General features: G+C 34.2%; 1 protein-coding gene across 3 annotated transcripts in view; it reads left to right on the forward strand.

The window, feature by feature from the left end:
• Positions 1-14,038, forward strand: part of COL4A5 (collagen type IV alpha 5 chain) — a 250,831-nt gene that overhangs the window by 212,690 nt on the left and 24,103 nt on the right. For 2 of the 3 annotated variants that reach the window (XM_078363412.1, XM_035287997.3), the window contains 4 exons: positions 5,821-5,901; positions 6,825-6,923; positions 7,453-7,503; positions 8,614-8,799. In XM_078363412.1, the coding sequence (XP_078219538.1) occupies positions 5,821-5,901; positions 6,825-6,923; positions 7,453-7,503; positions 8,614-8,799 (417 nt within the window). Of the gene's footprint in view, positions 1-5,820; positions 5,902-6,824; positions 6,924-7,452; positions 7,504-8,613; positions 8,800-10,525; positions 10,574-14,038 lie in introns of those variants that run through there. The other variant, XM_054251548.2, reaches the window with a different exon arrangement.

Raw genomic sequence — 14,038 nt, forward strand, 5'->3', positions numbered from 1 at the left:
TTCTATATAATTTTTATTTTACCTGTCTGTATGTTTAAAATATGTCTCTTAGGAATAAACATACATTTATATCTTACTTCTTTTCCAGTCCAACAATCTTTCCCATTTATTTGGAGTGTTTAGTCTATTTATATTTAATACATATTGTTAAGTTTGGATTTTAGTCTGCCACATTGCTATTTTTTTTATGATCTTCCTTTGTCCCTGATTTCCTCTTCTAATCGGGTTCATCAGATATGCTATGGTATTCCATTCTGTCTCCTCTATTGACTTTTATCTCTATTGGCTTTTAAGCTCTCCCTCTTTCTACTGTTTTTAAATGATTGCTCCAAAGATTTCAGTGTGCACTCATAATTTAACATATTCTGCATTAAATTAATATTATATGACTTCACATATAATGTAAGATTCTTACAATCATATAATTTTATTTACATATAATGTTCTTTTGTGTGATTGTGTTCATATATTTTATATGATTATTATATTGGTAACACATTTTACAATTAATTTCTATTACTATTGCTTTAAACAGTCTCTTCTAAATAATTTAATATGAGAAACAAAACCAATTTTTATGTTTACCTACATATTTACATTTCTAGTGTTCTACCCTTCTGTGTAGCAGACTTCTATTTGGTATCGTTTCCTAAAGCCTGATGTTCTTCCACAGTCATTTATTGTAAAGTGATTTTACTGGTGACAGATTCTCTCACCTTTAATTTATCTGCAATTGTCTTTGTTTTAGTTTCATTTTAAATAAATACTGGATATAGAAATCTGTTTTTGATATTTGTTGCCTTTAGCACTTTAAATATTTCTTTCACTGTCTTTTGGTCTCCATTTTTCCTGATAATAACACATTAATTATTTTTATTGTTTTGCTTGTTTATATCTGTTTTTTCTCTGGATACATTTGAGATTTTCTCTCTGTAATTGGTTGTCAATAGTTTCTTTTTGTCATGGTTAGTTATGATTGTATTTATTTTGCCCTGTATTCATTGATATTCCTGGATCTGTAGGGTTGTTATTTTTTAATAACTTTGGAAAATCTCAGCTATCATTTCTTCATATACAGTCATGTGTCACATAATGACATTTTGGTCAACAACAAACAATGTTTATGGTGGTGGTCCCATATGATTTTCATAGAACTGAAAATTTCCTATCACCTAGTGATGTCATAGCCATAGTAACATTGTATCACAACTCATTCCTCATGTGTTTGTGGTGATGCTGGTGTAAACAAACTTATTGCACTGCCAGTCATATAAAAGTATAGCACATATAATTATGTATGATATATTATACATGATAATGATAATAAATGACTATGTTACTGGTTTATATATTTTTTACACTGTACTTCATATTGTTATTGTAAAGTGTACTCTTTCTACTTATAAAAGTAAAGTTAACTGTGAAACAGCCTCAGACAGGTCCTCCAGGAAGTATGCCAGAAGAGGTCATTGTTATCATAGGAGATGATGGCTCCATGTGTATTATTGCCCCTGAAGACCCTGCAGTGGGATAAGATATGGAGTTGGAAGACAGTGATATTGATGATTCTGACTCTGCGTAGGCCTAGGCTAATGTGTGTGTTTGTATCCTAGTTTTTAACCAAAAAAACAGCTTAAAAAGATTAAAAAAATATTGTAGCAATAGGAAAAAAGCTTACAAAATAAGGATATAAAGAAAATATTTTGGATAGTTATACAATGTGTTTGTATTTTAAGCTGAGTATTTTGATTACAAAACAGCCAGAAAGTCAAAACAAAAGTTTATAATGTTAAAAAGTTACAGTAAGATAAGGTTAATATATTATTGGAGAAAGAACAATATTTGTTAATTTAGTGTGGCCTAAATGTACTATGTTTTAAAAAGCCTACTGTAGTATACAGTATTATCCTAGGCCTTTGCATTCATTCACTGCTCACTCACTGACTCACCCAGTATAACTTTCAGTCCTGCAAGCTCCATTTGTGGTAAGTGCCCTGTACAAGTGTACCATTTTTTATTGTTTATATTGTATTTTTACTGTACTGTTTCTAGGTTTAGATATATAAATACTTAACATTGTGTTATAATTCCCTACAGGATGCAGTACAGTTACATGCTATATAGATTTGTAGCCTGGGAGCAATAGGCTCTACTGTATGACCTAATACCATCTAGGTTTGTATAAATAAACTTTATATGTTTGCACAATGACAAAATCGCCCAACAACTCATTTCTTAGAACATACCCCAGTTGTTAAGTGACACATAACTGTATTTCTTCTATCATATTTTCTTCTCTTCTTTTAAAATGCACTGACACGCATATTAGATCTCTTGATACTGTATCACAGGTCACTCAGGCTCCGGCTATATTTACCATCTTTATTCTCTCTGAGGTTTAATTTGGATGATTATTATCCACTGTCTTCAAGCTTACTGCTTTTTAATGTATTCAATATTCTGTTAATCTCCACAAAAATTTTAATTTCCATTTGGTTAAGAGTTACTTTATTTTTCCAGAAATTCCCTGATTTTCACCTATTATGAACATTTTACCTATAGATTCCTTAACATTTTTTATAGCTATTTTAAATATCTTTTCAGCTTGTTCCAATATTTCAGATATCCATGGGTCCATTTCTATTGGTAGTTTTGTTTTTTTGAATAAGAAACACATATTCAAGTTTCTTCAAATTTGCTAATTTTTCATCTATGCTGAATGCTGTGGATAGTATGGTATAAAGATTCTGGATTCTATTAAATTTCTTTGAATAATATTGAATATTGTTCTAGCTGGCAGTTCAATTCCTGATATCAACTTGATCTTGCAGTGATGGAGTTTTAGATTTTGTTATAGCAGGGCTATTTCCAATGGCCTTTGTCTTATGTGTATCCCTTGGACTTGGCATATGGGCTTTACTCTTAATATGTGGCTTTTCTGGGGTTATTTCCTTAAAAAAATTATTTAGTATTTCTCACAGTGAAGTCTGTTAGCAACAAATAGTCTTAGCTGTCATTCATTAGAAAACATTTCCATTGTGCTTTCATTTGGTATTGAGTTATATAGTAGACAGAATTCTAAGATCTCTGCACCAAGAAGCCTGGCCCCTGTTTATTCAGTCCAAAACCAATCTAGGTACTGCTCTTGGAAGGCTTTTTCAGTTGTGATTAAACTCCCAAATTAGTCAATCTTAGGATATGGAGATATTCTGGATGGGCCTAATCTAATCATATGAACTGTTTAAAAGCAGAGCATTTTCTCCAAGTGGTGGTGGTAGAGGAATTCAGAGAGATCCAAAGCATCAGTGGGATTCCACATAAGAGAGGGTCTCCATTGCTCAGATGGAGAAGGCCCATGAAATGGGAATGCCAGTGGCCCTCAGGACCCGAGAATGGTTTCCAGTAGCTAGTTAGCAAGGAAACTTGGACCTTACTCTTGTTTCCCCAAGGACCTAAATTTAGCCAGCAACCCAAATGAGCCTGGAAGTGCATCTTTCCCCATAACATCCAGATAAGAGCCTAGCCAGACCAATACCTTGATTTTTGGCTTTATGCTAAGCAGAGAATCCAGCTCAGCTGTGCCGAGAATATTACCTACAAAAATGGTGAGATAATAAATGGGTGTTGTTTTAAGTCATTAAGTTTGGGGTAATTTGTTACATAGCAATAGAAAACTAATGCACTACTCTATTGGTCATTATTTTTTACTTTCCTCCTAAATATGCCTGTTAGTGTTTATTTTAGGGTCTTTGAATAGTTGCTTTTTGTATTCTTTCAAGTTTTTAATTATAATCAGTGAGAAAAAGAGGCTGTAGTGGGCTTGCTCTATCTTGACTTGCCTCAAAAGTGTTTAGCAGTATATTTAAGAAAATATTTGTATGGTATATTCACTGAAAACTGTAAAATCTGCTATGAGAAACTTTAAATACAAAAATAAATGAAGAGATAGATCATACTTATGGAATGGAAGATCAAAATTGTTAGGAAGCCCTTATCCTTAGTAAACTAATGCAGGGACAGAAAACCAAGTACTGCATGTTCTCATTCATATATGGGAGCTGAACAACGAGAACACATGGACACAAGGTGGGAAACAACACACACTGGCCTGTGGAGGTGGGAGTGGTGTGTGGGTTGTGGGGAGAGAAAGCATCAGGAAAAATAGCTGATGCATGCTGGCCTTAATTCTTAGGTGATGGGTTGATAGGTGCAGCAAACCACCATGACACATGTTTACCTATGTAACTAACCTGCGCATCCTGCACTTGTACCCTAGAACTTAAAATAACAATAAAAGAATTTTAGAATTAGATGCCAGTTGTCTCTAAAGTCATCCATAGATTTAAAGTGATTCCAGTTAATAACCCAAGAACCTTTTTTGGTAGCAGTTGACAAATGGATTCTAAAATGTGTATGGGAATGAAAGGAGCATATCCAAAACAATATTGAAAAATGAAAACTAGTTGGAAGACTTAACATTAGTTGATTTCAAGATGTGCAATAATTAAGAATATGTGTACTTGATAAGCATTGAGAAGTAGATCAATGAAACAAAATATGGAGGGTAAAGAAAGACTCATATTATATAGTAAATTGACTTTTGATAAAGGTATCAAATAAATTTATTAGGGAAAGCAAATTCTTTTCAACAAATGGCACTGAGACATCTAGATATATATATGGGGAAAAAACAAAACTTAATTCATACATTACATGGTACAGGAAAAAGATTGTTTTTAATTGGATCTTAGTCTGAACATAAAAGCTAAAACCATAAAGCTTTTAGAGGAGGACATAGATATTTTCATGACTTGGCATAGGCAGATTTTCTTAGGATACAAAAAGCACTAACTGTAAAAGAAAAAAACTGATACATTAAACTTAAAATTTTAAACTTCTTTTTGTTAAAAGACACCACAGGAAAATGAATGGGAAAGCCACAGAAAAAGAGAAAATATTTGCAAAACATATACCTGAAAAATGACTGATGTGTAGGATACGTAAAAAAAGTCAGCAGCTCCATAATAACAAGACATATTATACAATTTTGAAAAATAGAGAAAACTTTGAGCAGATATTCCACAAAAGAGGATATACAAGTGGCCAATAAGCACATGAAAAGGTGATCAGTGTCATTAGTCATCAAAGACATGCAAATTAAAACCACGACGAAGTAGCTCTACATACCTACCAGAATGTCTATTATTACAGCTACTGATATCATCACAAAGGTTGTGCCAGTATCTGGAACAACTGGAATTTCTACAGGTTGTTCTGAGTGTGAAATGGTTTGGCAGTTTTTTAATAAAATACAACATATTCCTACTCTTCGATCCAGCAATTCCACTTCTTGTTATTTACCTAAGATAAATTAAGGCAGAGGTCTACAAAACCACCTGTTCAGAAATATTCATGGCAGCTTTATTTATGATGGGTAAAAGCAGGAAATAAAATGGATGTTTATAAATAGGCAAATGGATATTTGTAATAGCTAAAACCTGTTAATAAACTAAAAGTCCAACAACAGGAATGGATTTTTTAAATTATGGTATATTCATTTAATGAAGTCCTATAAATTCTACCAGTATAATATGGTGGTAGTTGTTTTTATGTTTGTGAATATATAATAAAGCCAACTTCAGGATAAATGAATTTAAAACATAAAATTATTGTTAAATATAGGCAGCAAACACCAGCACCTTTTGGGTTTCCTTTTGTCTTCACTGTTTCTATACTAGCACTATAAATTGTAAGTTTGAATTGTAGCTCTTAAAGCAATGTCGTTTTTCTTTTATTTTTAAATTAAGTTCTTTACTCTAGGAACCCCTGGCCCTCCTGGACCAAAAGGTATTAGTGGCCCTCCTGGGAACCCTGGCCTTCCAGGAGAACCTGGTCCTATAGGTAAGCATGGAAAATAAGAGTTTGCTGTTCTAAAAATCTAATGTCTATCATATTCAGTTTGGGAAAATCAAATCATATTCAGCTGTGAACATTTTCAATAAAAGGAAATATGGTATCATTCACTTAACACTGTGTGTTAGGTACAGCATGAATAACTCTTAATAAAAAGTACTTAAAATGGGCCAGGCGAGGTGGCTCAAGCCTGAAATCCCAGCACTTTGGGAGGCCGAGGTGGGAGGATCACTTGAGGTCAGGAGCTTGAGACCAGTTTGGCCAACATGGTAATACCCCATCTCTATTAAAAATACAAAATATTAGCTGGGCATGGTGGTGGGCTCCTGTAATCCCAGCTGCTTGGGTGGGTGAGGCACTATAATCGCTTGAACCCAAGGGATAGAGGTTATAGTGAGCCAAGATCATACCACTGCACTCCAGGCTGGGTGACAAAGCAAGACCCTCAAAAAAAAAAAAGTACTTAAAATTATCATTATGTGATCATATTTTCTAGGCCTACTTTTTTCCAGGGAGAGTTAATTCAAGTGTCCTGTAATAGAAACTTTGATTTTTTTAGGATGGCAGGCTATAGTAATTTTGTTTGTTGATTGCTTTCTAAAGGTAATAACTTCTCTTGCCCCCCTTTGAGGCCTATAATGCACCCCACTACCCTTCGCACCTTACTCTCTTAAATATTCTGAAACTATATTAAAATGAAGAACTTGAAGGTTTTAAATGTTGAATGACTATTCCTTATTTTCATTATCCTCCTTCATATTTTTATGCTTCATATTTTTATAACATTTTGTGATCCAAAGGAGTGTCACAAAAGCACCTTGGGTCTTTTGGATAGAGAAGGGAGCATATGGAAGTAAAAGGGAGTTGGAAATTGGGAACCTGGATGTAACCTGTTGTACTCTATTTTTTAGGTGGTGGAGGTCGTCCTGGACAACCAGGGCCTCCAGGTGAAAAAGGCAAACCTGGTCAAGATGGTATTCCTGGACCAGCTGGGCAGAAGGGTGAACCAGGTACTGTAGTGTTTTCATTTTTCCTATTTTTCTAATTCCTTCCTTGTTGACTTTAACTGGCCATTTTATTACCCACAGTGAAATTGTATCTTCTTTTCTTACTTTCTAAGCTACCACACATTTTCCCCTTCCTAGTTACTATCTATCTTCCTCTTCATCCTAAGAATATTAGCTCATGGATCTTGATCAAGTTGCCTCCCTCTTACAAAAAACTCCAAATCTCTTTTTGTCTAATTTTTCATATCATAAAGAAGTTACCTAGCTTTTGCAAATTTATCTGTGGTTTACTATGCAATCGATTTATATTTTTTCATATAAAGATATATTGAACATTCATCACAAATAGAATATATGTTTAGATAGTTTTCTCATGTTAGAATTATAATTCTATGTTGGAAATGAATCTCCTGCATGTCTCATGTAATATATATTGTTGCACTTAATGAAAACCTCAATGATCTAAACATAATTTGGCCTTGTTTCCATTATTATTATCCCCTTGAGATTATTTTGTTTTGTACTCTGACAGGTCAACCAGGCTTTGGAAACCCAGGACCCCCTGGACTTCCAGGACTTTCTGGTAAACCTTAATAAAACATGCTAAATCAATCTATAGAATGAGAATATTTCCAAATACATCTATTTTTCCATCTTCACCATCTACTATCATAAAATGCATATAAGGACCCAGAAAATCCAAAAGCTAGTGTTATACATTAAAACATTTAGTATTTAGCAACTTAGTTTAAGGAGTTGTGTTAAATAAAAATGCATCCTTAAGGAAATTTACATGTAGATATCTCTACATTAAATGCATAAATAAATGCCGAGGAAATGATAAAGAAAGAAGGCAAAATTGTAGGAAGATAAGAAAGTCTGTAGATATATATCAATAATAAAAATGTTTCTTGAAAGTTCAGTCTTAAAATATGTTTTGCATATTTGGATGGATATGTGTACACTCAATCTACCCTCCTTCTCTTTTGCTTACTCTTACTGTAAGCACAAAATAGTAGAAGGACTGAATGTACATACAGACATGTATGTTTATGTTCTGAAATGACTGCTAACCATTCTGTAGAGATTTTCTCAAACCATACACATATCTCCTGAAAAGTCACATAGATATCCTTCCCATGACACCAACGTGAAAATTATTATTTTAAAATGCCACCGTTATATTGCTCTTAAAAGTGTCAGAGGTAGAGAAAAAAATGTTGAGAACAATTTTGCTAGACAATGATTATAAATATTGGTTAGAATGGTGTTAGGGGACACATAACAACCATTGAAGGGCCATATCTTTAATTAGGCTCAAAATTAGACTCAAAATATTTGCTTTAGAAATTTCCTCCATCCATCTTGAAACTATATTTAAAGATACTTTATACTTTTTTTCTCACAGCTATTGGTCATGTGATCTTTGCTCTGTCTTAACACAAAGGATACCTTTTAGGATGAAAACTATTATTGTTTCTACATTTCTATATATACTCTAATAAATGCTTACAAATATATATATTTAATAGGAAGAATGGTTTTCTGGGTGGGTTTGGGATTTGATAGGAGATAGAGATGACTCCTGTCAATTCCATTACTTGCCCTAATATGTGTGAATAGCTAACCTTATAGGCAAGCCTGTAACTCAGTATTATTTGACATATCCTCTAATTACACTTTACTTTCATAGGCCAAAAGGGTGATGGAGGATTACCTGGGATTCCAGGAAATCCTGGCCTTCCAGGTCCAAAGGGCGAACCAGGCTTTCATGGTTTCCCTGGTGTTCAGGGTCCTCCAGGCCCTCCTGGTTCTCCGGGTCCAGCTCTGGAAGGACCTAAAGGCAACCCTGGGCCCCAAGGTCCTCCTGGGAGACCAGGTATGTCTATGAGTGGTAGGGGAATGGTTTATTTATTAGTCCATGCATTTCATTTTGCTGGCAGGTTATTCAGTCTTTAAGACTTTAGAATTTTTCCAGTGCATTGTAGGATGTTAAAAAAAGGGACTTTAGAATTTGTAATATAAGAACTTCTTACAAGTAAGTAGCTTGGTTCATAGCTAACTCCATCTATTTCCATGCTTCTAATAATTTGCTTTAGTAATGCATTTTGTCATTTACATAGATGAAATAAAACAACTTGGAGAATAAAGGAAATGATGGTTTTATTAGTCTTGTTACTAAAAGGTAAAACTATACTGTTAACCTGTCAGCAAAATGCTGTCTGCATTTTTAAATGTGAGCTTCTCAGCATGTCATCACAGAAATCATTTTAGTGATCACCCAATAGATGCTTGTGGTCCATACCAAAAGTATTGCTATGGTTCTGTCATATGATCAGCAAATCTCACCAGGCACAATAAAAAAAATTATCTTCCATAGGAACTAGGCAATCAAATTTATCTCCAGCATCACAGCATGATCAAATTGACTAGTGATCTCTTCATACCAGCCTCATGTCTATACCTCATTTGTCTTGCATTCACTGCTCTAGTAGTCTCAATTTTTGCATCCAGTGTTCACTTTTTCACTTTGTATCTGTGCTGTTCCATTTTGTTTTACTAATTTTGGAAATGCTTATTTTCATCCTGGATTAATGTCGCTGAGCCTAGTCACTGGTGATAGGTTATTAACAGATTTTGAGAACTGATATTCAAATTTATATTTCTGGTGATTGAAAACTTGAAAGTAAATGTCCTTTTATTCTTTCAAAGTCTCTGACATTATAAAAATGCATTTCAAAATGAAAAATTTCATTTATATTACAGTAAAATCTAAAGTGATTGGAGTTCATTTTTAATAAGATGTTCTAAAAACATGAATTAAATGGAATCACATACTGTGTTCAGAGGATCATTTTCAAAACCAAATTTTATCTGATCTGATATAATCTGATGGAAAGTATTATTTAAAGTTTTATGTTTGTTTACTCTTGAAGAAAACCAGTGAAAATCTTCTCAGCCATGTTGACTCTTGCATGTAATGTAGAGAATTGAAGCAAGTATCTTGCTTGGTTTTGCATGCAGTAATTCAAATAAACCAAACTATTATCCCTTTTATATTTTAATCATCACTGTGGTTATTCATTCTTACTAGTAATGAATGAGCAATGAGCTCACTGTTGAACATTACTTTGAAATATGTTGGTATGAAGCCATTAATTACAAAGATGCCTTAAAAATTACATTTTTAAAGGAAATAATAATGAAAGTAGTTAGAAGAATACACACCTGATGAGTGTTTGTGACTTCTCAATTCGTTTCATAAACTATAAATTAAAACTGAGTTGTAAACCCTATTGCTCTTAAAATTGATTGTTCCTAGTCTAAGCTCATAGTAATGATTATGATAAAAAGAAATTTTGGCCTTTAAAAATACACCGCAGTGTGCTGTTTTCATTTTAGTGTTGTCACTAAGTGGTGATAATTTGGTTTATATACAGATGCATGAATATGAACTTTCAGAGTATTCTTTTATTGAATTAAGTTTTAACTTGAAAGTATTTAGTGTAATGCTTTTTAGTTTCTTGATATTTCTAACAATTTTGCTATTTTTCCTTTTTGTCAATGATGACATTGGGCCTTGGTGAACTTTGATCCCTATCCAGGTCCTACAGGTTAGATCCTTAACTCCAAAATAGTAACTGCATGAAGTTTGAAATTTTCTTATGTATTTATATAAATATATTTATATATTTGTGTGTGTATAAATATATATACAAATATGTGTGTATATATATATATGTGTGTATATATTTATCTACACACACCTGTACCTAATGTTTTAAAGTGTTTGAATGTATTTTAAAAGCATATATGCCAATTCAATTCTTACATAATGATTTATCTCTTCAAGTTTTCAGGAACTTGTAGAACCCAGTGTTTCTGTCTATTGGAAAGACCCAAAATTACTCAACTAGGAAAACTAATTTAACATTTAAAAATTCATATTTGTGTCATTTTCAGTTGAAAATTTATACTACCTAAAACAGGCTTATATACTTTGCCTTTCTTTGGAGTATGTTTCTTATGTTTAATTTATATCTGTTAATGCAAACGAATTGAACTAGCCTTCAAAAGGACATTCTTTTTTTTAAGCAATAATATGCATTGGCTGGGTGCAGTGGCTCATGCCTGTAATCCCAGCACTTTGAGAGGCCAAGGTGGGTGGATCATGAGGTTAGGAGTTCAAGACCAGCCTGGCAAAGATGGTGAAACCCCATCTCTACTAAAAATACAAAAATTAGCTGGGTGATGTGACAGGTGCCTGTAATCCCTGGTACTCAGGAGGCTAAGGCCGGAGAATCGCTTGAACCTGGGGGGCAGAGGTTACAGTGAGCCAAGATCACACCACTGCACTCCAGCCTGGGTGAGAGTGAGACTCCCTCTCAAAAAGAAAAAAAAAATATGCGTGTGTGTGTGTGTGTGTGTGTGTGTATTTTATTAGATCCTGAAAATACTTAATTCTTGACTTGCCATATCTTCTGCAGGTTTTCAGACTATCTTATCTTAACATTTTGGGTTGTCACAAAGTTCTAAATTCTACTGCTGTTAAAAATGGACTAATAGAGCTGAAGGTGGTGGCTCACGACTGTAATCCCAACACTTTAGGAGGCTGAGGTGGGCGGATCACCGAGGTCAGGAGTTTGAGACCAGCCTGACCTGTGTCTACTAAAAATACAAGAGGCCGGGCGTGGTGGCTCAGGCCTGTAATCCTAGCACTTTGGGAGGCCTAGGCTGGCAGATCACAAGGTCAGGAGTTCAAGGCCAGCCTGTCCAACATGGTGAAACCCCATCTCTACTAAAATATACAAAAATTAGCCTGGCATGGTGGCACACACCTGTAATCCCAACTACTCGGGAGGCTGAGGCAGGAGGTGGAGGTTGCAGTGAGCTGAGATTACACCACTGCACTCCAGCCTGGGCAACAGAGCAAGACTCCATCTCAAAAAGTAAATAAATAAAAACACAAAAGTTAGCTGGTCTTGTGGTCCTGCACTACTTGGAAGGCTGAGAAAGGAGAATTGCTTGAAGCTGGGAGGCAACAGTTATAGTGAGCGAACATTGTGCCACTGCATGCCAGCACAGATTAGAAAGTTCTTAATCTTATTTTCATTATACACATGTAAACAGTATACACCAAAGAACAATTACCAAGAGATACTCAATGGAAAATTGCTGATTCATAGTGAAAGATGTTTACCTAATTACCAGTAAAAAGAACCACAAATATTTGAATGTATTTATTATTATTCAAGATAAATAGTCCTTTTCAAATTTGTAAGAAAGAATTAGAAGAGATAATAGTATACCTCATGATATCTGGCTGTTGAGAATGGCAGGACATTTTTTAATCCTACAAAATTAAAAAACCTAATTTTTCAAGATTGCTTTCAGGAACCAATTTATTTCTATCTGAATTGATTCTCTAGTTTCTTACTCTACTGCAAACACATTATTTGATAGAACCATAGAATGTCAGATCTAGAAGGGACCTAAGTTTCACCTATGTTAAGGAGTAATAGTCCCGAATAAAATCTGTCCACAAGACAACAGCAAAATTCTATGCAGGTCATATAAGGTGGGACTCAAAATTACTTTAAAGGACCCCCTAGTCTTCGTTTACCTTAATGATAGTTAAATAGTGTGCACTGTTACTCTTTTTGATGACTAAGAAGAACATAAGACAAATTTTATTCAGGACTATTGCAATAGAGTAGAAACTATTGCAGTAGGAGAGAGACTAAGCTCAACTTCAAATACAACAAAGAAAAGTGATTATTTATAGCCAAGGAGCAGAGAGCATCAGTAATGGTAAATTACTAAGAGGAGACATCAAGGGTAGGGAGAGGTAGGTTCTTCCTCAACTGGCCCAACAAGATTTTTGCTAGAAACAGGCCAAGTATTTAGACATCAAAAGTGAGAGACAAGGAACTTGATCACATATCAAGGGTGAAGGGACTCTCTCTAAACTGATTTAGCAGGATTATTGATATAACTGGATTTGGAAGGCCAAAAAGTAGGCCCAAGAATGAGGCCTAATAGAGAGGAAGGCTCAAAGGAGCCTGTCTAACATTTGTTCAAGGAGTCTTTGTCACATATGAAAAGAATTGAGGCCCAAAGAGGTTAAGAAACTTGCTCAAGGTAATGCTGTTAGTTACTGGCATAGCTGGGACTCTGACTTAATGCTCCTCAGTGATCAATTTGGTGTCTATTCTATAGGGAGCAGCCTGTTCCCTGCATACACTTTCTGTTTTCTGTTACCTTAAAAGCTCCATCAACCCCTCCATCAACCAGATTGCTTCTTGTGTTCTTCTTAAATGATGTCATCAAACAGTGCATACTATTTAACTATTATTAAGACAAAGCGAGGACTAGGGAATACTTTGAAGTAATTTTGAGTCCCACCTTATATGACCTACATAGATTTTGCTGCTTTGATTACTGCCAAACTCTACTGTTAGCTGGGAAATTTCTGTCTTCTGAATTACTGTAATATACTGAAAAAAAGAAGAATTAAAGCAGCCACAATTTCTTTAAAACCAATTTAACAATTTCTCATTTACCAAATGTGCTCTAAATTGCATAATTGTTGGAACTTGGTCTCTGTGATGTTTTCTTCTTTGCAATAGTTAAAGACTACAACCTTAAGTGGAAACTAAACTTAAAATATACCAGTCAATTCATCAGTATACCTTTAGTGATTACTACTTATGCACAAGATTTTAGGGTTTTGTTTTGTTTCCTTTTTCAGTTAAACTTTGTTATGTGGTTGAAAATAATGGATTGTGAGTCTCATAAAAAAATTGACTTGGCATATAGCTCACTAAAATGTTACCTTTTAAACTAGAGTCTTAGAAGTTTTGCTATGATACAATCCAAAGTTTTCCTTGCTAATTACTCAGGCTGAAATGTCATATTTGAATGAAATATTTTTTGGAGAGTTCTTGTTATTGGTCCCTCTATATCAAACACACATATAAAGTGCCTTTACTTAAACTCTGAATTATCTGAGGTGGGAATTCTAATTTATTTAACTAATTTTGTGGCCAGACTCTGCTCTAAGTATTGTCTTAAGTTAATTTGCTGTCCGTGATTTAGAAATCATTTAAACGTACAGA

The sequence above is a fragment of the Callithrix jacchus genome, chromosome X (genome assembly GCF_049354715.1).
Source record: "Callithrix jacchus isolate 240 chromosome X, calJac240_pri, whole genome shotgun sequence".
Taxonomy (NCBI): Eukaryota; Metazoa; Chordata; class Mammalia; order Primates; family Cebidae; genus Callithrix; species Callithrix jacchus.